This window comes from Mytilus californianus, unplaced genomic scaffold (assembly GCF_021869535.1).
Source record: "Mytilus californianus isolate M0D057914Y unplaced genomic scaffold, xbMytCali1.0.p SCAF_3, whole genome shotgun sequence".
In the NCBI taxonomy this organism is placed as follows: Eukaryota; Metazoa; Mollusca; class Bivalvia; order Mytilida; family Mytilidae; genus Mytilus; species Mytilus californianus.
This window is the reverse complement of record NW_026262679.1, coordinates 11,301,123-11,323,309: the sequence shown is the minus strand read 5'-3', so window position 1 is coordinate 11,323,309 and position 22,187 is coordinate 11,301,123. Positions and strand designations below refer to the sequence as shown.

Below are 22,187 nucleotides of genomic sequence, written 5' to 3'. Positions count from 1 at the left end.
GTCCATAATGTATTTACTCCTGCCTTTTGTTCATTCATTAGGGTGATATCATGGTGTAAGTTATTCATATCTATTTTCATATTCTCCCAATTTGCTTTTCTATATAACGGTATAATCCTTGGTTTTTGAATAGATTTCCGGGGGTTTAGATTAACTTCTGTGAAAACGATTTCATGGTCGGAGAGCCCAGGTAAGGTTTCAACTCTCATGAAGCTTTCAGGATGATTTGTTACAACAAGATCAAGAGTATTGGGTCCTCTGGTTGGTTTATTTACAAGCTGTGCCATCCCATTATCATCCAATATATCAGCAATTTTTTTTCATGATTTGTTGCACATTGGGTGTGCATCTTGATCTCTTTGTTAGTCCAATCCCAGCCTGGTAGGTTGAAATCACCAGCTGATATAATGAATGCATTTCGTATTTTACTGGCTCTTTCAATGCTTATTCCATATTCATTATATCCCTTTTCGTTTGATGTTTTGGGGTTGTAGTAACTAGATAGATAGACAGTTTTATGCCCGACAATTTCCATCTTGCACCAAGCAATTTCACAATCAGTTTGAAGTTCTGGTACTGATGAAGTGATGTATGTGTCTTTGACGGCAATGAGTACTCCCCCTCCACTTAAGTTTCTGTCATTTCTGTAAATATTGTACCCATCTGGAAAATATTGCGAGTCTTTTATTGATGAATCAAGCCAGGTTTCAGTTCCAAAAATTATATCTGGTTTTGTGCTTTCAATAAGATTTATAAGTTCGCCTTGTTTGTTTCTTATTGACTGGAAGTTGACATTTAATACTCGAATAGTCTTAGGATTTGAATCTTCTTGCTCCTTTTTCTTTTGTGTTTTCCGTTCTGGTGTTGAAGTATGTAATGGTTTTATGATGCTAGATGTTGGACTGCTGATGGATATATTTGACAGTATGCTGAAATGATTTGAAGTGCTGAATACCAAAGAATAGCAGAAGGTGGAGTAATTTGGACAATTACACATAATGCAATCCCATGCAATGGCGGAGTCATTCACATGTTCTAGGTAGGACTTAGTTTGCATAGCCTGGCAACTGATGTGGTACCATTGGTTGCATGTATCGCATACTATACCTCGTTCTTGCCATGTAACTGGTTGGTCGCATGTGCCACATGGATATACAGTTCCACTGGTGTTTGAACATTCAGGTCCAGGGTTAAGATTTACATCGTTTGATATAAGAATTAGTATCATTGAAAGATAGGTGAGATGGTTTATCATTTTACGATATATTAATCTTCTCTCATTCATACTAAGTATTTCAGTTCTAATGTTGTCAATGATGGTAAAATGGTTTATATACTCTGGGTTGTAGTTGTTAATAATGGTAAACATATGCTCCCCTTGTTTTGATTTTGTCAAAATATTTTGTTGGTCTGTTATTTTGGCTAGACATAGTTGGTATCCAAATGACAATAAAAATAGAAATATAATTAGTTGTGACATCTTTGGGCTGTGTAAGAAGCCTTAGAAGGTGGTGATAAGATGAACTCACCTACACACCTTTCTTAACTTCCACTTGACTGTCGAGCTGTCAGATTTCTATTTCGTATTTGCTGCCATTTTGTTCTTTGTTTACATAGGTAACCGCTTTCTAACTCAGGATTTCGTTGTTGATTGATGTTGGTTGGTCCTAACTTTTATGTTGCAATGAATGTAATAGATAATGGAACACCTTTACCCAACTTACATTGATTTAAATAAATTTTACAAAGGATACAAATAACTTTAGTAAGACTTTTCTTGGAGATGAAAAAGGATACGTCCGAATTCGGCGGGAAGCAAGTTAACTCGTACCATTGTAAACTCGTACCAAGTAAACTCGTACCAAAAAAGTTAACTCGTACCAACGTAAACTCGTACCACTGGGAAGTCGTACCAATCAGAACTCGTACCACTGCAAACTCGTACCATTAAAAATATATTAAAAAATACGAATGTTTTATGATTTTGTTTTGGTATCACCAGCCCAGTAGTCAGCACTTCTGTGCTGACATGAATTATCATTGATATGGTCATATTTATAAATTAACTGTTTACAAAACTTTTGCAATTTTGAAATACTAAGGCTTTTCTAGCTCAGGAATAGAATCACCTTAGCTGTATTTGGCAAAACTTCAAGTTAGGAATTTTGGTCCTTAATGCTCTTCAACTTCGTGCTTTATTTGGCTTTTTTAACTTGTTTGGATTCGAGCGTCACTGATGAGTCTTTTGTAGACGAAACGCGCGTCTGGCGTAAATACAAAATTTAATCCTGGTATCTATGATGAGTTTATTTAAAACACAATAAATAAATTCTTTCGTTAAATAAAAATTCCTTTTAGAAACAAAAGAAAAATACACAAATCTATTCAATGATACTGATTTGGAATGATTAAAAATTAAATCAAATAGTTGTCAGTAAAAGTTTAAAAAAGAGTCTACTCAAGGGAGACAACAAAGCCAATCTGCCACGGTTTTCTCTATCCAATAAGACAAGGAAAATTAGCTACAAATTGGTCATTGTAATTTCAAATTATATACACTTTACAGATTTACGAGGTATTGAGGGAAATTAAAGTATATATTCATCATTAAACACCATTTGAATGCATTTAAATAAGTTGGTACGAGTTTACAATGGTATGAATTTACCGTGGTACGAGTTAGCAGTGGTACGAGTTTGCATTGGTACGAGTTTTTTTTTAGTGGTACGAGTTGACATTGGTACGAGTTTACAATGGTACGAGATAACTATAATTCATTCGGCGCATGCGCACACTCCATCCGCCTTAATTTACACTTAAAATTTACTACAAAGTAGTCTAAGTCAGGGAATTAGTTAAAAGGACTCCCTTTAGGCGCATTTTATGTACCCTTTTCTAGTTTTCTGTGACTTTTCATTTTTTTCCCTACATTCAGACCAATCATATTTTATATTTTTTTTAAATCCAGCCCTTGTGCGGGAACACATACCTTTTTTTCTATTTATCAAACTCCACATTAATTGACTACGTCATGAAATTTGATGCACAATAAATCAGCGCCATTGGACAAGGAAATTTTGCAAGAAAAATCGGAGATATAAACAAATTTAACGAAGAAAATTAATTCAAAACAAAAAAGTTTGTACTACACATTGTTTTTGCACGGGATTGCTCAGATATATATTTGAAAATGAGTTGTCACAAATTACTTTAACTAAAGATGTAGATTATCATGATTATTAGAATAATTAGTCCAAAATTATATTTTATGACGTCTTGGGATGCTATTTAGATTTCTTGCATAGACGACTTCCAGTCGTAGGAAGGGCGTCCATTGATTTTTTTAGAAAGAATATCCAAGACATCATGATAACAAGGACTAGCAGATTATAGTTATATCCATTGTCAGATCCTATGCATGTCAATCCCCTATATAAAATATTCCATCCAGGTTGATGAAGTTTGAATATCAGGAATAGTTGGTCAAACGGATACATGTCAACTAGTACCTTCACCAACTCCTATTTTAACCAACGCGTACCCAATATTTTATTTTTACTTATAATATACATTATAGTTGTTATTTTCTTTCATATATGGTCAGATCATATGTTTTCGAAGTCATATGAATTTGTACTATCATACGGGTAACTCGAATGACCGAATAACACCGTTATTATCCAAATAACACTTGAAATGACCAAATAACACTTGAAATTTAAATATTAGCACATATTGGTGACATTTAAACATTTATTATTAAATAATAATATATTATTAGTGTATTTTATAACTTAAAAATGATTTACAGAAAGCAGGTAAGTTCATAAAGATCATTATAAATCTTAGTGTGTACATCCAACATGGCGACCAAGGAAATCACAATGGGGAGAATAAAAGAATGATTGCATACGATCCCTCAACGTGTTCATTTTAGACCACCAAAGTGGAGCCCTCACGCCACGTCAAGGCAATGAACAATGTGAGGGTGGGCACCTCCCCTTTTAAAGAAAATATGGAATAGTTAACTGTTTAAAATAATTATTTTTTTATTTATAGTTATTAAAAAAAATAATATTATAATTAAAAATTTCTACTTTTAAATAAAATATCTGTGTATTATATTTTTTTTTTTAATTTAAAATGGAGAGTAACCAAGCCCTTTTAAAACTACTAAGATATCCTGCACAAGGCACAGGCTTACCTGTTGTAGTCCGTGAAAACAATTTATTTGGGATTTATTTAACAAAATATTAAAACTACTAAGATATCCTGCACAAGGCACGGGGCTTATCTGTCATAGTCCGCGAAAACAATTTATTTAGAATTTATTGTAAAAAATTAAAACTACTAAGATATCCTGCACAAGGCATGGGCTTATCTGTCATAGTCTGCGAAAACAATTTATTTAGAATTTATTGTAAAAAATTAAAACTACTAAGATATCCTGCACAAGGCACGGGCTTATCTGTCGTAGTCCGCGATAACACTTTATATAGAATTTATTGTAAAAAATATTTTCTTCCAGTTGTACCTGAAAACATGCGCAACAATGCTATACATGCATTATGTATCCAGTCTATAAATATTTCATTATTAAACTTATTTAATGTATTAAAGTGGATGAACATAGCAATAAAAAAAAAAATTAAACGTCAATACTAAGAATATTAATTTTTTTTCCCTTTACTTTTATTTCTGAATTTTGAGAGTAAATTTAGTAAATTGAATATATATTGCCAAGGAAAATGAAATAAGAAATAAGTTAAATATAATCGAATTAGTGAAATTAATGTCTTCTTTAAAATTAAATATGTACAATATCACATTTGTTCTTTATATATATTCATATACCTTCTAATAAATATTATGTTAAAAATATACTTTATAAAATTACTTACCTTTCTAGGGCCTTGGCCATGTCGTACTTGTTGTCTGTAAAGCAGCAGTCCTTACATAGGAACTTTAGAGACACATCTGACCAGGCCGATAACATTGAATCATTCATTGGGACACAAGCACTGTGAACCCAAGGATCACAACTACTGCACTGAATTGTGCAATCAACACATTCTTCATCACATTGAACACAAGGATATAAAGCCATTTTAAAAATGGAAGACAGCACATATGTTTTTATACCAAATTTTAGTTACTTGTAAAAACATTTTTATTTGTCAATGAAAATCTTGAATGTTTTTTGGAGAAAATGTTATTACAACACACATATGAATCATCCATTCAGTTGCTTTGTTTTTATTATAAATCAATCAAGTATAATCAATTTTTTTATTAAATTTAAATTAAATATGTGAAAATTCTTAATTACGTTTCATTCAATATTGAGTAAATCCTTAAGAAAACTAATAGGTGATTGGAGTAATTGCATGGCTTTGATGTACTTGTTAACTTTTCAAAACCTTACTGAAAAACAATTATTGGACAATACTCTGTATATACAGTACATTATTTAATACTTTATTTTCATAGCATTTCCCTTTGAATGCATATGCAATCATTCTTTAATTCTTCCCATTGTGTTTTCCTTGGTTGCCATGTTGGATGTACACACTAATATTTATAATGATCTTTATGAACTTACCTGCTTTCTGTAAATCATTTTTAAGTTATAAAATACACTTATAATATATTATTATTTAATAATCAATGTTCAAATGTCACCAATATGTGCTAATATTAAAATTTCAAGTGTTATTCGGTCATTACAAGTGTTATTTGGATAATAACGGTGTTATTTGGTCATTCGAGGTACCGCTATCATACCTGCCAACCCACCTGTTTTGTACGGGAGTTTCCCACTCAAATGACGAAATTCCGGAAATCTCCTGCTTGCCAGTCCGCTGCCGCATGGGAGTATAGAATCTCCTGCATTCGGATATTTTAACCTGGAATGACCCGCAATCGTATTTCTCGGGATCTTTCATTACTTTCAATAGAAATGAACAATCAGCAATCATTTGAAAACTTTGGTCAGTAGTTTTTATGTACGATTTATAAGTAATCGAAAATCCATTTCTTCTATGTCAACTCCAACAAGATAGATTTCTTTGTCTCGACCATGCGACAGTGTAAAAAAGAAGAAATATAACTGCAAATTTCAAGCAGATTGGATGAAAGATTTTCAATTTTTACGACCAAGTTCACTCGGCAATGAATCTTCATTTTACACATTACAATGTATGTTCTATCAACTTTTCGGTTGCTTCTGGTGGTCTGTACTTGTATTATAAATTTAAACAATGAATTGAAGAAATAAAGTATATCTATTAAGGATGTATTCTTCTGAGGTTTCAGTCTGGTTGAAATCTCGTTCAGGAATTAATTTAAAAAAATGTGATGCAAGTGGAAAATATCAATGAATATAAAAAATATTATAATCAAACTAAACTCTGTGAAAAAACTGTGTACTTACAATATTTAAAGTAGTGTTTGAGTAATAAAATTTTCAAATTTTATAACCAATCTGTTCAGTGTCATAAGCCAAAATGTTGAGAAAATAGGTGAGGGTACAAAGAAATGATTTTACCAAAAATATGTACATCCCATTATTTTATTATTTTTTCTTTTAAAAATTCTTAGATATGTATTTTTTCAATCATATATAACAAAGAAGTTGAAATAATATGCTTTTTGTTCTAAAAAAAAGAGAGAAAAATCCCAAATTTACAAAATTGACAGCATGGTCAATTTGACATGAAAAAGCAACAAAATTTAATACAACTTTCTAATATTATCACCAACCTATAGTTTATTTTAGTTAAATTTATTCAGATTGGTCCACTTCATCTTTAGTGAAAGTATGAAAAAAAGTTTAATTGTGAAATTGTGATTTTTGTCGAGCCTTCGACTTTAGTCGAAAAAGCGAGACATAGCGATCCTACATTCCGTCGGCGTCGTCGTCGTCGGCGGCGTCCACAAATATTCACTCTGTGGTTAAAGTTTTTGAAATTTTAATAACTTTCTTAAACTATCCTGGATTTCTACCAAACTTGGACAGAAGCTTGTTTATGATCATAAGATAGTATCCAGAAGTAAATTTTGTAAAAATAAAATTCCATTTTTTCCGTATTTTACTTATAAATGGACTTAGTTTTTCTGCCGGGAAATATTACATTCACTCTGTGGTTAAAGTTTTTAAAATTTTAATAACTTTCTTAAACTATCCTGGGTTTCTACCAAACTTGGACAGAAGCTTGTTTATGATCATAAGATAGTATTTAGAAGTAAATTTTGTAAAAAAAAAAATCCATTTTTTCCTTATTTTACTTTTAAATGGACTTAGATTTTCTGCCAGGAAACAACACATTCACTCTGTGGTTAAAGTTTTTAAAATTTTAATAACTTTCTTATACTATTTTGGATTTGTACCAAACTTGGACAGAAGCTTGTTTATGATCAAAAGCTAGTATCTAGAAGGAAATTTTGTAAAAAAAATAAATCCGTTTTTTCAGTATTTTACTTTTAAATGGACTTAGATTTTCTGCCAGGAAACAACACATTCACTCTGTGGTTAAAGTTTTTAAAATTTTAATAACTTTCTTATACTATTTTGGATTTGTACCAAACTTGGACAGAAGCTTGTTTATGGTCAAATGCTAGTATCTAGAAGGAAATTTTTTTTTCTTCCAGTTAACATTACATTCAGTCTGCAGTTAAAGTTTTTAAACATTTATTAGATTCATAAACTATCCTGGATTTTTACCAAACTTGGACAGAAGCTTCTTACAATCAAAAGATAGTATCAAGAGGAATATTTTTATTGATTTACTTCCTCATTTTTGTTGAGCCTGCGATTAACAGAAAAAGTAGGCGAGACACTGGGTTCCGCGGAACCCTTACGAATTTTTTTCATGATAATAGCTCAAAAATGGGTAAAAATTGATGAAAAATGAGAAAATCATTAAAAATGGAGTACTTTCAAATGGCCGTAGCAAAAAAATGAAGTGCACCACCATATAATTTTTTCTTCATCAGTTACTTTCTTACAGTCATATCAACCCAAAAATCAGGTTAAGAAAAAAAGTTTAATTCTGGAAATTTTTAGCTCCTCAGAGGTGTACATCCTTAACTCTCATTGGTGTTTTGTAGACGAATAAGTGTACAGGTCATAAATTTTAGCTGGAAAATGTTGTTTGCACAAAATCTCCCCCTCAGCTGTCATAGCTGAGAGGGGGATCTCCCTCTTTGAAGGTTTCAGAGGTTGGCAGGTATGTACTATGCATGCTTTTTCAATGGAAATTTTGATGTCACAATGCATTCTTAATACTAGCACGGAAACCCATGAGATGAGGATATCATGATAATATAACAACATAAAATATAACTTTGATTGTTCATTTGATGCTATCACAATTGTTTCAAATCAAAGCTTATTAAATGCTAATCATTAATAAAAATTGAACGGCAATTTATTTGATATGCATATTAAATAATTAAATGGTACAATATATTAATCATTCATGTCAGTAATCTGACTAATCATTAGTGGATAATAGACCTTCAAAATAGAATGGGTTTGTTTGAATAAGAAATAAATATAAAGAAGTATATAAAAACAAAAAATTCTGTATAAATGCGGCACTTTGAACATCAAAGTCCGTTGAGTTGTACTTGTACAATCACCATCCTCACAGAAAAGAAAATGCATGGCTTTAACATTATAAAAGCCAAGCTTTGTAAAAAAATGTATAATGGTGATATTTTGATCTTCTTTATTTGCAGTAAAAAGTATCCTTTTGCGAAATTCTATGGATCATTCAAGCTTGAGATGATGTTCTATATATTTACCAACAAGGGTTTAAACTAATGAATTCATCACTTCACAATTAAATAGGCAAAATATACCAAAGGGACATTCAAACTCGTAAATCCAAAATAAACTGACAACACCATGGCTTAAAAAGAAAAACACCAACAAACAAACAGCAGTACACAAAACACAACACAGAAAACTAAAGACTGGGTAACATGAACGGTTCAACCTCACCATAAACAGTCAACTAACTCATGATGGCTTCCGTACTATAAAAATAACAATAAAATTTTCAATAAAACCTAACAACTAAGACACTATCATGCTGTACATATATGTTGGCCAAGGTATGAGTTGTCGTGTCCCCGGTCAAACAGACCTATTTACACCTTTGGGTATTTAGCTGAATTTGCTCTGAATAAACCCTAGATCTGTATCCAAATACTCATATTTACTCTATGTAAATTTGTCCCCATTTCTTAGAGACAAACAAGTTCCCGCAAAATTTTGCATCACAATTTAAATCATTTGACGTCATAATTATATAGTGATTGTTGCAGGACACCAGAAGGTTATTCAGAGGCAGATCTAGGGTCATTTGGAGGAAATTCAGCTAAATACACAGGTATAAATATGTCTATAACCTTCTGATGTCAGCAACAATCTCTTTTTGTAATTATTACTTCAAATTTTTATATGAATGCAAAATTTTTGCATTCATATAATGTTATGAATTGTCAGCGTCATCATTGTCGTTATCTGAAGACATATGGTTTCCAGACAATAACTTGAGTAAAAGTGTATGGATCTCTATGAATTTTAATCTCAAGGTTCCATACCACAACAGGAAGGTTGGAATTGATATGAGGGGTTATTGTCCTAGCTGATAAGGAATTAGGGGCCAAAAACAAGCCTTTTTCTTGTTTTAGAACAATAACTTGTGTATAAGTCTATGGATCTCTATGACATTGTACCACAAGGTTCCATACCAAAAAAGGAAGGTTGGGATTGATATTGGGGGTTATGGCCCTTAATGTTTTGGAAAAAAGGACGAAAAACAATACTGTTCTAATACTTAGTATAAATTGCTTATTTCTTGACCAATTTCAATGGGGTTTAATTTCAAAGTCTGGAATTCTTTGGGTTCTTTAATATATGCTGAATCTAACCATGTATTTTTGATTTTGGGCCTGGTTTTCAAATTGGTTCACATTAAGGTCCAACTTTTCAAAATTAAACTTAGTTTGATTTTAACAAAAATTGAATTCTTGGGGTTCTTAAATATGTTGAATCTAAACATATATTTTGATTTTTGATATTGGGCCCATTTTCAAGGTGGTCCAAATTGGGGTCCAAAATTAAACTTTGTTTGATTTCAACAGGAATTGAATATATTAGGTTATTTGATATGCTGAATCTAACCATGTATTCATATTTTGGATTATGGGCCTCATTATCAAATTGGTCCACATTGAGGTCCAAATCAGGGTCCAAAATTAAACTTTGTTTGATTTCATCAAAAAATGAATTCTTTGAGTTCTTTTATATGCTGTCAGAATCTAATCATGTATTTAGATTTTGGATATTGGACCATAAAAGGTATATGTCCAATTTAAATTTTTTATGTTTTTATGCCCCCGCCGAAGCATAGGGGGCATTAAGTTTTACCCTTGTCCGTACTTACATCCCAAAATTGGTTTCCGTTCTCTAACTTAAGTTGCCTCAACCAAATGTTATCAAACTTATACACAATGTTTATTACCACAAAACACAGATCAAGTTTAAATTTTGGTGGCGTCACTTAAACCGTTCTAGAGTTATGCCCTTTTATAAATGGATTTATTGCAAAATTTTTAGTTTCTGTTCTCTAACTTAAGTTTGTCTCAACCAAATGTTATGAAACTTATACACAATGCTTATTACCACAAAATTCAGATCAAGATTGAATTTTGGTAGCGTCACTCTAACCGTTCTAGAGTAATGCCCCTTCATATATGGAAAAATTGCAAAATTTTTAGTTTCTGTTCTCTAACTTAAGTTTGCCTCAACCAAATTTTATGAAACATATACACAATGCTTATTACCACAAAATAAAGATCAAGTTTGAATTTTGGTGGGGTCACTTTTACCATTCTCGAGTTATGCTGATTTGATATTTGGTGTATAGTTTTATCATGACAAGTTACAGATCAAGTTCGAATTTTGTTCTGGTCTAGATTTTGTGCAGAGTTGTGGTCCTTGGACTTAAAAATTCACTCAAATAATCAGTTTTCTGCACTTTTTTCATCATGCTTGAAGACATTGATTTAATAATTGGTATATAGTTTTATCTTGACAAGTAACATATCACTTTCGAATTTTGTTCCAGTCTGATGATTTTGTGCAGATTTATGGTCCTTGGAAAATTCGCTCAAATAATCAGTTTCCGCACTTTGTTTTCTTTGTTATATAGTTTACACCATGACAAGTTATAGATCAAGTTAGCATTTTGTTCTGGTCTGATGATTTTGTTCAGAGTTATGGTCCTTGGACATAGAAAATTCACATAAATAATCAGTTTTCCACACTTTTTAACAGGATTTTCGAAGGAAAAATCGGTTATTGATTTTTTTCATCATGCTTGAAGATATTGACTTGATATTTGTTATATAGTTAACACCATGACAAGTTATAGATCAAGTTTGCATTTTGTGCCAGTACAATGAATTTTTAACTGGTAGGCCAGGGGACTATGTATTGCCATGCAATACTCTCAGAATGCTTGTTTTATTAACTAGATAGAGCTAAGAGATTTTTTATGTTACATTATAATTGATTTTCCTCAAAATAGATCTTGGTTTCAATATCTTGGATAAGAGGAGTTATTTGCTCTGGAAATGAACAGAGCTGATAAGCTAACATTGTAGGCAATGCCTTGTTCATGATATGTTAATACAGCTTTATAGGTTTATGTTGAAGAAAAAGTGTGTGGACCAAATGGTTCGTATTATAGATTTTCTTCCGACTTTTCAACGTACTAGAATTTTTCATGCCATACTGTTTATATACAACTTGCAGTTACAGATTCTGCTTTTTGAATCTTTCAGATGACAGAAAGTGACCAAACTTACATAATATTTACAGATTCTGCTTATTAAATCTTTCAGATGACAGAAGGTGACCAAACTTATACAGTATTTACAGATTCTGCTTATTAAATCTTTCAGATGACAGAAGGTGACCAAACTTGCACAGTATTTACAGATTCTGCTTGTTGAATCTTTCAGATGACAGAAGGTGACCAAACTTACACAGTATTTACAGATTCTGCTTGTTGAATCTTTCAGATGACAGAAGGTGACCAAACTTATACAGTATTTACAGATTCTGCTTGTTGAATCTTTCAGATGACAGAAGGTGACCAAACTTACACAGTATTTACAGATTCTGCTTGTTGAATCTTTCAGATGACAGAAGGTGACCAAACTTACACAGTATTTACAGATTCTGCTTATTAAATCTTTCAGATGACAGAAGGTGACCAAACTTATACAGTATTTACAGATTCTGCTTATTAAATCTTTCAGATGACAGAAGGTGACCAAACTTGCACAGTATTTACAGATTCTGCTTGTTGAATCTTTCAGATGACAGAAGGTGACCAAACTTACACAGTATTTACAGATTCTGCTTATTAAATCTTTCAGATGACAGAAGGTGACCAAACTTATACAGTATTTACAGATTCTGCTTGTTGAATCTTTCAGATGACAGAAGGTGACCAAACTTACACAGTATTTACAGATTCTGCTTGTTGAATCTTTCAGATGACAGAAGGTGACCAAACTTACACAGTATTTACAGATTCTGCTTATTGAATCTTTCAGATGACAGAAGGTGACCAAACTTACACAGTATTTACAGATTCTGCTTATTAAATCTTTCAGATGACAGAAGGTGACCAAACTTACACAGTATTTACAGATTCTGCTTGTTGAATCTTTCAGATGACAGAAGGTGACCAAACTTACACAGTATTTACAGATTCTGCTTGTTGAATCTTTCAGATGACAGAAGGTGACCAAACTTACACAGTATTTACAGATTCTGGTTATTAAATCTTTCAGATGACAGAAGGTGACCAAACTTACACAGTATTTACAGATTCTGCTTATTAAATCTTTCAGATGACAGAAGGTGACCAAACTTACACAGTATTTACAGATTCTGCTTATTAAATCTTTCAGATTTCAGAAGGTGACCAAACTTACACAGTATTTACAGATTCTGCTTATTAAATCTTTCAGATTTCAGAAGGTGACCAAACTTACACAGTATTTACAGATTCTGCTTATTAAATCTTTCAGATGACAGAAGGTGACCAAACTTACACAGTATTTACAGATTCTGCTTATTAAATCTTTCAGATGACAGAAGGTGACCAAACTTACACAGTATTTACAGATTCTGCTTATTAAATCTTTCAGATGACAGAAGGTGACCAAACTTACACAGTATTTACAGATTCTGCTTGTTGAATCTTTCAGATGACAGAAGGTGACCAAACTTACACAGTATTTACAGATTCTGCTTGTTGAATCTTTCAGATGACAGAAGGTGACCAAACTTACACAGTATTTACAGATTCTGCTTATTAAATCTTTCAGATTTCAGAAGGTGACCAAACTTACACAGTATTTACAGATTCTGCTTGTTGAATCTTTCAGATGACAGAAGGTGACCAAACTTACACAGTATTTACAGATTCTGCTTGTTGAATCTTTCAGATGACAGAAGGTGACCAAACTTACACAGTATTTACAGATTCTGCTTGTTGAATCTTTCAGATGACAGAAGGTGACCAAACTTACACAGTATTTACAGATTCTGCTTATTAAATCTTTCAGATGACAGAAGGTGACCAAACTTGCACAGTATTTACAGATTCTGCTTATTAAATCTTTCAGATGACAGAAGGTGACCAAACTTACACAGTATTTAATACAGACAACCAACAGACAGTAACAGTAGCCATGCCTGATGATCAACAACAAGCAGGAATTCAGTACATTACACAAGATGGAGTACAATTGTCACAAATTTCTCAAGCTGAGGTAAATTGCAAAAAAATAGAAGTTTGACAGACACAAAAATAAGCCAGGTGCTAGTAATTTAAGGTTGGTGCTTAGAATTCAAGCTTGGTGTACCCTCACACTACAATAGATCATGGTGATGCCCGGAAAATCCCACAAAAATTTATGCATATTTTGACATTTTAAAGACCAATAAACCTAAATTGTAACTATGAGTAGTGTCGTCATTTGGAATCCTGTGTTAGCTTATCCCATCACTTGGTCTCCATTGTCTGTCGTAGTCTACAATCTTCTCCTCTGAAACTACTTGGCCACAATCATCATTGGGGTATCTAGTTTAAAAACTGTGTGATGACTCTGTTTGCCAACCAAGATGGCTGACATGGCTAAAATTAGTACATGGTGTTAAAATGCAAGTTTTGTCTATTATCTTGAAAACCGCTATAGATCGAGGAAATCTGTCAAGGCAAAGAAGTCTTTATTAATAGATATAGAAACATAAGCAGAACAAGATCTACAAATACTTCAAACATGGCTGAATGCTCTTTAGTGCCTCAATTTTTATTCCCTTGGACTTTGTTAATAAAGTCAATCGAGTTAACAATTGGGAAACTAAGGGCAATAAATTTGGTCACAACACATGAATATGATTACTTTTTACATGGCGATGACCATGAGGGCATTCCGATGTATTGTTGCCACAGAGATTTCTACTTGCGTAACTTTCGTTTTTGACTGGTAACCGATCTATAAATAAGCGGACATTATCGAGTGCTAAATAACATTCCTTATTACTTGTTATAAATTCATTTCTCCAATGAATACTCATAAAAATATCGTTTTTAGAACATAAATTAATAATATGAAAATGTTTTGTCGTTAGAAATATATACATTATATATAAATAAATAAACTATTAATATCTATGCACACGTACAGAAAAATTGTGTTAACGCATGCGGAAGAATATCACAAGAACGTTTTGCGGGAAAATATGAATGCCTGCTCAAATCCAATCTATTAAAAAAATCCAATTATTACAGAAGAGTGTCCACCATGCACTTGCACTTCACTATCATTAGAATAGTAGAATAGAATGATGTACAAATAGATGAAAATTATATATACATGTAACTGTTATATACAAATATTAATATAATATTACTACAATATTATAGTTATTACGATGAGGTTGAATTCCCTGTCATTTATTCATCATCCACACACGAACTTGTCTCAGAAAAAAATATATATCTCTACATTAACCTCACTTTCAGGTATAGAGATGTGATTTACTTTCTGAGACAAGTGCTTGTGACCATCCACAAGAACTTGCGGTCATCCGATGTTCAGTACTTCAGTACTTTGATTACTCTTTGCTATGGATTCCATGAACCGACTCACTAGTAGATTGCTTAAAGTTTCCTTACCTGATAGAGCATGAACACCAGTGGAATTACATTTGCTGTATACTCTTTCTAAATGCAACAACACTCTTTATAAGAAGCAATGCTTTTATTTTAAAAACACACATGTTCTAATCATTGATATTGTTTGGACAACATCTTTGAGCTGAAGTAACTCTTTTCACATTATTTCTTCATGTCAGTGCCATTTCAAACACAATTTCTTTATTTTTAAAGCTTTCAGATGCATAATCAAATTTCACAGCAATGCACATATGGACATATACATGTATGAACAATGTGGTTCTGTTGATAAATTGTTTTTTAGTGCAAGGGAATAAGTCTGATTCAAAACATTTCCAAAAGCTTAATTTGTTCTTCTTGATTATATGAATGGGGCAAACCTATATTTAGTGTCTGTTTGAGCCATGTGGCAGTTGGTCATAATGAATTTTTTATTACATTTCCTGAAAATACAACTGTTTTAGAAGTCATGCTATCAACCTTTAGGAAAAGTGGCAGTTTGATGATACTCATCTGTGAGAAGACAAAAAAAAAACATTTAATAGCCTCTTGGAGAACAGTCTTATACTGTTATACACAACTGTAAGATGTAACTGTATAAATAATGCATGTATTATATATTTTATAGACCACAGATAATCAGAATGTTATATACTCATCAATGTCAACAGCAGGCTTTACTACACCAGCATCACAGGTGATGACAAACATGGGGCAGACAACTCAAAATCAAACAATGGTTGTCCAAACTCCACAAGGTCAAAGTTCAGTACAAACCGTTGGAGTACCACAGATGTTGTTTTTAAATCAAGTCACCTTGAATGGTCAAACATCTTTTGTATTGGTAGATGCTAATAACAAACCAGTACAGTTACCTCAAGGTAAGTGAATTATCTTAGATATCAAATTCACTACTCTATACACAAAAAAAGCTGCACATTCACTCAAAATGTAAGCCACACTGTATAATCATTTCATAATCAGACATTTGTGTGACTCAGCACCAATAATAACCTGTCCAGATTCCCCTGTGTTATTCAAACAGAATGGTAGGACATTATTTATATTCGTAAAGATCAGTATTTGTACTGTTATTCCAATGACAGTCACATTGATTAATCAAACATTTATTTTAACTTGCCTATACCAAGGTAAACCTGTACAGTTACCCCTAAGTAAGATACCTTGAAGACTTAAATTTCATTACAACTGGTAAATGATTACAATGTATTATTTAAAGATTGCTTCCTCAAGGAAGGTAAAGTTTAACATGATAAAATGTCTGATGAAGAAACCTGATAAAAAGATTGGATAATGATTGATAGATAAAGATTTATGATGTAAAATATACATATGAAAAGTTTATTGAAAGGAATTATCTGTATTGACAAATTATACCCCCACTCATAGAGAGGGTGCTATGTTGCAATCACTTTGTCTTTCTTCATATGTTCCTCTCTCTCTCTCTGTCCAACAAACTAAATCATCTCACCTTTCTCAGATACTATTGAAAATAATTACTTCACATTTGGTGAACAGCTGATAAGATGAAACATGATAGTGATGATGTGATGGTATTTTTTTGGATTTGTCTTCTTAATAGAATGACTGGATTTTTGATCTGCAGCTTGACAGTAATGAGTTGAAACGTTTTGAGAACTTTTGGGATTGGGATCATAACATTGTATGATTTATGATTACAGTTTATTACATTGTACCAATTGTGATTACAATTTATTACAATGTACCATAATATTGTATGATTTATGATTACAGTTTATTACATTGTACCATATGTGATTACAATTTATTACAATGTACCATTTATGATTACTGTTTATAACATTGTACCATTTATGTTTACAGGTATACAAGTGATAAACTTACCAACAAATCAAATGAATCAACAGCTGCCTGTGGTAAGTACATAGAATTTATGTAAACTTAAGATATGGCCTGTCCATCAGGGTTAGGCAAAAACCTGGCTTTTATGAATATTTGCTAGCCCAGTGTAAGATAATAGGTTTTATATGGTAAATCTAGGCAATACAGGGCAAAATAAAATACTTACCTGAATCTAATATAGATTCAGTAATTCTCATAAAAGACGACTTAATGTTCTAATTTATAAGTTCACTAATCCAAGACTCTCCTTAGTCTCCTATCTACTTTCCTTTGTAAGCACCATATAGATCATAGCATCTTCAAACATCCACTTTTTTGCCATTAGGAGGGTTAGAATTGCCTGAGAAGAGCTTCAAGCATTTGTAATATTATAGGCCAAAGATCAAGGGCAACATGTTTAAAAAGTTTTAAATTTAACTATCTCGAGTGCATAAATATTTTAATTAATGAGGTTGTGTGGTAGAATCTATAGATATCATATATTCTGTGTATATATATACACCCCAAGAGTTTCCACTGGGGTATAGTAATATGGTCATCTGGCCTTCTTCCATCTGGCAGTAAAATCTATACAAAGAGGTGTTTCTGTTTAAATGTACAAGTACACAGCCAGGTCAAATTGGAATGGGGATTTTAGTGCAAAGGCTATACCTGTATTTACCTATATTATAGCGAGAAAGTCTTGACTCAGATTAAGTTTTTTTTTTCATTTTAGTAATTCACTGCTATAAAATCCAACTTTGAACAATTTTCATGCCTCTCGAGTAACAAAAAAATCTGATAACTATTGAAACTTTCAACCATTCAGCTTAAATTACTACCAATTATTTTTCATTATGTATAACATGTGATATTCTCTGTAGTCAAATGATTCTGGTGAAGAGCCATTGTATGTTAATGCTAAACAGTATCACAGAATATTGAAGAGAAGACAAGCGAGGGCCAAGTTAGAAGCATTAGGACGAATACCTAAAGAAAGACAAGTAGGTCATTTAATCAGATTAGACAACCAGTTGACCATAGTCCCATAGTAACTTGCAGATTGTTTTATTTAATCACACATATGGTAACTCATGTTTTGTTGAAATATGAAATTGGCTAAGACCTGTTGGTGACCTTCTGCTGTTGTCTGTTCTGTGGTCGGGTTGTTGTCTCTTTGACACATTCCCCATTTCCATTCTCAATTTTATTTGTTTACAAAGGAGGCGAAGAGCGTCATATAGAATTTTTATTAAGAATTTTACTCATGTACTTCATTCAATCAGAAGTAAATGATCAACAATACCAAAATAAAAGCTTTCAGAAATAGGCACTTTATAACTGAAAGTTGTTTTATAAAAAATTATTTAAAAAATAAACATTTAACCAACAAATCATGCACATATCTGTATTTATTATTATGTGGTAGCTAAATTTATATCCCATCTTTTGTTTGTTATAAACTTATATGAACTGACAATGTTTTGCAAGAATTTTTGTTGTCAATAAATGAAAAAGTTGACCATAAGGTCTCTATATTAAATATTTCACAAACCAACCTATACAGAAGGAGGTACAGTTTATGACCACAATAGCCATTCAATTGTCAATTAGCAGAACCATTTTTCTCAAATACAAATGAAAGACCCTTTACCAAGATGATCTCCATTCATATTAAGATAATGTTTTTAAGAAAAGGATAAATTATGAATAGACCAGTATCTGTCATGGTCAATTCATAAACTCTGTTACCTTCTATTTGCAGTGTTCAGTAATTTTCATTTACATTAGACCTCATCAACAGCTTTTAAATTACTTTTTAGCAAAAATTTCGAATAATTGTCAGATTTTGTATACCACATAGATACATAGATACAAAGATACTGCAGAATAATCAACTTCATCTGATTTTTAATCATTTATTTGTGAAGATTTATAGATATAAATAGAACTCAAACGGAATTTACCAGTATTGATATAGCATATAAAGGCCTTCCCCAAGTCTTCAAATTTCCTCTATAAATAAAATAGAATAAAAATTCTTTGAATGTATAGAAAGACGTACCAGTATTAAGACAAATAGATCTAGTACAAATATTTGAAGAGAGAAAAACTACATTCAAATACAATGGGAAAATGTTTCAATCTCTGTACTACTGACTATTTAACTGTATCAGCTACCAACATGGATTAAACAGCTCTTCTGGCTACTGGCATGTTTGTGAAAAGTACTACTAGGGGGGTGTTTTAATGACCTTGGCTACCCATGAGGGTCTCGCAAGGTCAGTCAGTCATGTTTGTGAAAAGGAAATTTAATGTGAGATGTGTTTTACTAGTTGCATAAAAATTCTTTTTACTTAATTTTGAATTGAAATTATCTTTAGAAACTGAATTTGAGGTTGCTTACTTTACAGAAATACCTGTATGAATCTCGACATCGACATGCTCTGAACAGACAGCGAGGGTCTGGTGGTGTATTTATTAAAGGTGGTAAACATGCCAATTCAGAAGAAGATGAACTTAAACAAAAGAATGGAAACACCCGAGGAGGTTCCCGCCCAGCTACGCCATCTTTTCCACAGCCAGTACCTATTGCCATTGCTCCATCTACAGGCATGTCAGCATCATCAGAAATAAATATGGCTTCATACGCTACAGCAATTAACAATCAGTTACAGGCAGCATTCTCAAGTGTAGCTGGACAATCGATTCAACTGAATACATCGAACATACAAGTATCTGCTAATGGTGCCGCAAATATACTCAATTCTTTGTCAGGAACATAAACTTGCTGTCTAAATATTTACATTTGTATATAATTTTTATGTCTTTATTAAAGGTAGTGTCCATACACAAATGTATGTAGGTTGTTACATATATTATATGAATTTATGCCATATTTATATGATAAAAGTCCTGTGTATTCAAACTTGTATGCCTTACACCTAGAATACTTTATATTCGTGTCTTATGATAATACTTGTTTTGTCATGTCAAGTCCCTACTTTATCACAGAGCTGTTTTCTTAGAGGCATAGGGGGCCTCGGTGGCCGAGTGGTCTAAGTAGTTACTACTGTAATCACTAGCCAGTCAACACTGAGGTTGTGAGTTCGAACCCCGCTCGTGCGGGTGCACTCGACTCCAATCTTAATTGACTAGGATTGTCAGTTTTCCTATCGAAGGTCGGTGGTTTTCTCCCGGCACTCCGGCTTCCTCCACCAATAAAAACTGGCCGCCACGAAATAGCCCAAAAGCGGTGCTTAAAAGTGGCGTTAAAACACCAAAAATCAATCAATTAAATCAATCTTAGAGGCATATATTGGACTAACATTCTCATTGGCCTAATAGACACATAATCTACAACAGTAGGTCTCTAGTCTTAACTTGAGTCATTTGTAGATATTATAAAAAACTCAATTACAGGTCCTTCAGTTACTTGTTCAGGCTCTCAATTCCACCAGCGATGGAGGTACATTGTATTGGTTGATTTATCACAATTTAGGATTATTTATCACCTGGCAACAAAACACTAGTGATGGCAATTTTCTTGTGCCAGAATTTGTCTGAGGAAAAATGCATTTAACATTGCTTAATATCTGTATTTACATAGAAGTTTTATCATTTATCAGCAAAAAATTCACATTTTGGCAATCAAAACAAAAAAAGACAAGATAGAACAGCGATTCATATCGCCATACAAAAGCAGTGATAAGGTATCAATTTGATGACAAATAAATAGACGCAATTAAGATTTCATTCCAAATCCATCACTAAAAAACATCTTCTGAAAGTGTTTATACTGCATCTTGAACTTTTGAGATAATGACCCTTTTCCTTTTATATCAAAACCAATTGCTCTTTTTAGAACAAGAGAAAAGATTAAAAGTTCTTTGTTACTTCTATGTAAATCATTCATTTATAGACAAATGGCAATTTCAATTTTCAGTAAATCCTTCATAACTAAAGAACATAAAAAATGCTTCTTTTTAGAAAATCTGAATTATTGATGCAGAATATGCACATGGAGTTTCATATACTATTTTTAACTGGATTTTCGAAGGAAAAATCGGTTATTGATTTGGGGATGTATGGCGGCCGGGCTGGCGGCTGCCAAACTGTCCGTTCATAAACATGAAAACACTTTGACGAAATCTTTTCAAATTTAGATATGTTGTTTCCTGTGACTAAATGAAGGTCAAGTTCAATTTTCACGATTTTAGCTGTTCTTGTTGTAGACCTTTCAGTAGCAAAAGTGATACTTATTATATGATTTATTTATTTTGAGTTATTTCCCTTTGAACAGAAATGGTGTAATTAATAAGTATATGGGTAGATAGTCTATCAATGATTGTATCTGTTTTATTCGTGCAATAATTTCCACCTTTTATCAAGATAACAAACATGTGGTAATTATCAACTAACAAAATTATAATTGGAGTGACAGATTTATTTGAAAATTTTGTGTTTCCTAAGTGTTGTTGATGATAAGCTCTGTAGGACAGTATAAATATAGTTTGAAATTTACTGCTCATTATTATTTATTTTGAAATTAATTACAGATAAGTTTTATAGATTATTATTATAGTATTAATGATAAATGATATTTTGAAGAACAAAAATTTCTTTTTTTTTTGTAAATGTTTTGAAGAATTTTGTGGTAGGCTTGTTTGTTATTCTGTATAAACTAATTTTCTAAATGCTATATATATATATATATTTTTTTATGGAGCAAAATCCTTTAAAAACTAAAACTTATATTGTTTATTAATAAACATGTATTTAGATTTTTGATTTTGAGCCCAATTTTCAAGTTGGTGCTAATCAGGGGTCCAAAATTAAATTGTTTGATATCAACAAAAATTGAATATATGGGGTTCTATGAAATGCTGAATCTCAACTTTTGTTTTTTACTTGATCATGTTTGGGGGTCCAGATTTGCAAATATCATTTTCATGCAGGAAAATCCGGTTTGATGTCACTCTGACAGCCTCTTGCTTACTCGTGTATGTGATTTTATCATCTGCTTTA

The 22,187-nt window shown here is 32.1% G+C and overlaps 1 protein-coding gene across 2 annotated transcripts; it reads left to right on the top strand.

Moving 5' to 3' along the window:
* Positions 1-3,034: 3,034 nt before the first annotated feature.
* On the top strand, positions 3,035-20,020 carry LOC127732985 (nuclear transcription factor Y subunit alpha-like). Of its 2 annotated transcripts, none has more exons than XM_052242240.1 (6): positions 3,035-3,138; positions 13,720-13,866; positions 15,904-16,156; positions 17,142-17,194; positions 18,044-18,163; positions 19,574-20,020. In XM_052242240.1, the coding sequence occupies exons 2-6, from the start codon at positions 13,720-13,722 to the stop codon at positions 19,943-19,945; spliced, it is 945 nt and encodes a 314-aa protein (XP_052098200.1). In that variant the 5' UTR covers positions 3,035-3,138; the 3' UTR covers positions 19,946-20,020. The 2 variants fall into 2 exon arrangements, with proteins under 2 accessions (XP_052098200.1, XP_052098201.1); XM_052242241.1 differs by lacking the exon at positions 3,035-3,138 and adding an exon at positions 9,328-9,398.
* The last annotated feature ends 2,167 nt before the right edge of the window (positions 20,021-22,187 follow it).

What these genes read in the sequence shown, in the direction of transcription:
- LOC127732985 (XM_052242240.1), top strand. Translation starts at nt 13,720, where the DNA reads ATGACAGAAGGTGACCAAACTTACACAGTATTTAATACAGACAACCAA. An exon ending in CACAAATTTCTCAAGCTGAG is followed by an intron (nt 13,867 to 15,903) that starts GTAAATTGCAAA and finishes TATATTTTATAG; the next exon opens with ACCACAGATAATCAGAATGT. An exon ending in GAATACCTAAAGAAAGACAA is followed by an intron (nt 18,164 to 19,573) that starts GTAGGTCATTTA and finishes CTTACTTTACAG; the next exon opens with AAATACCTGTATGAATCTCG.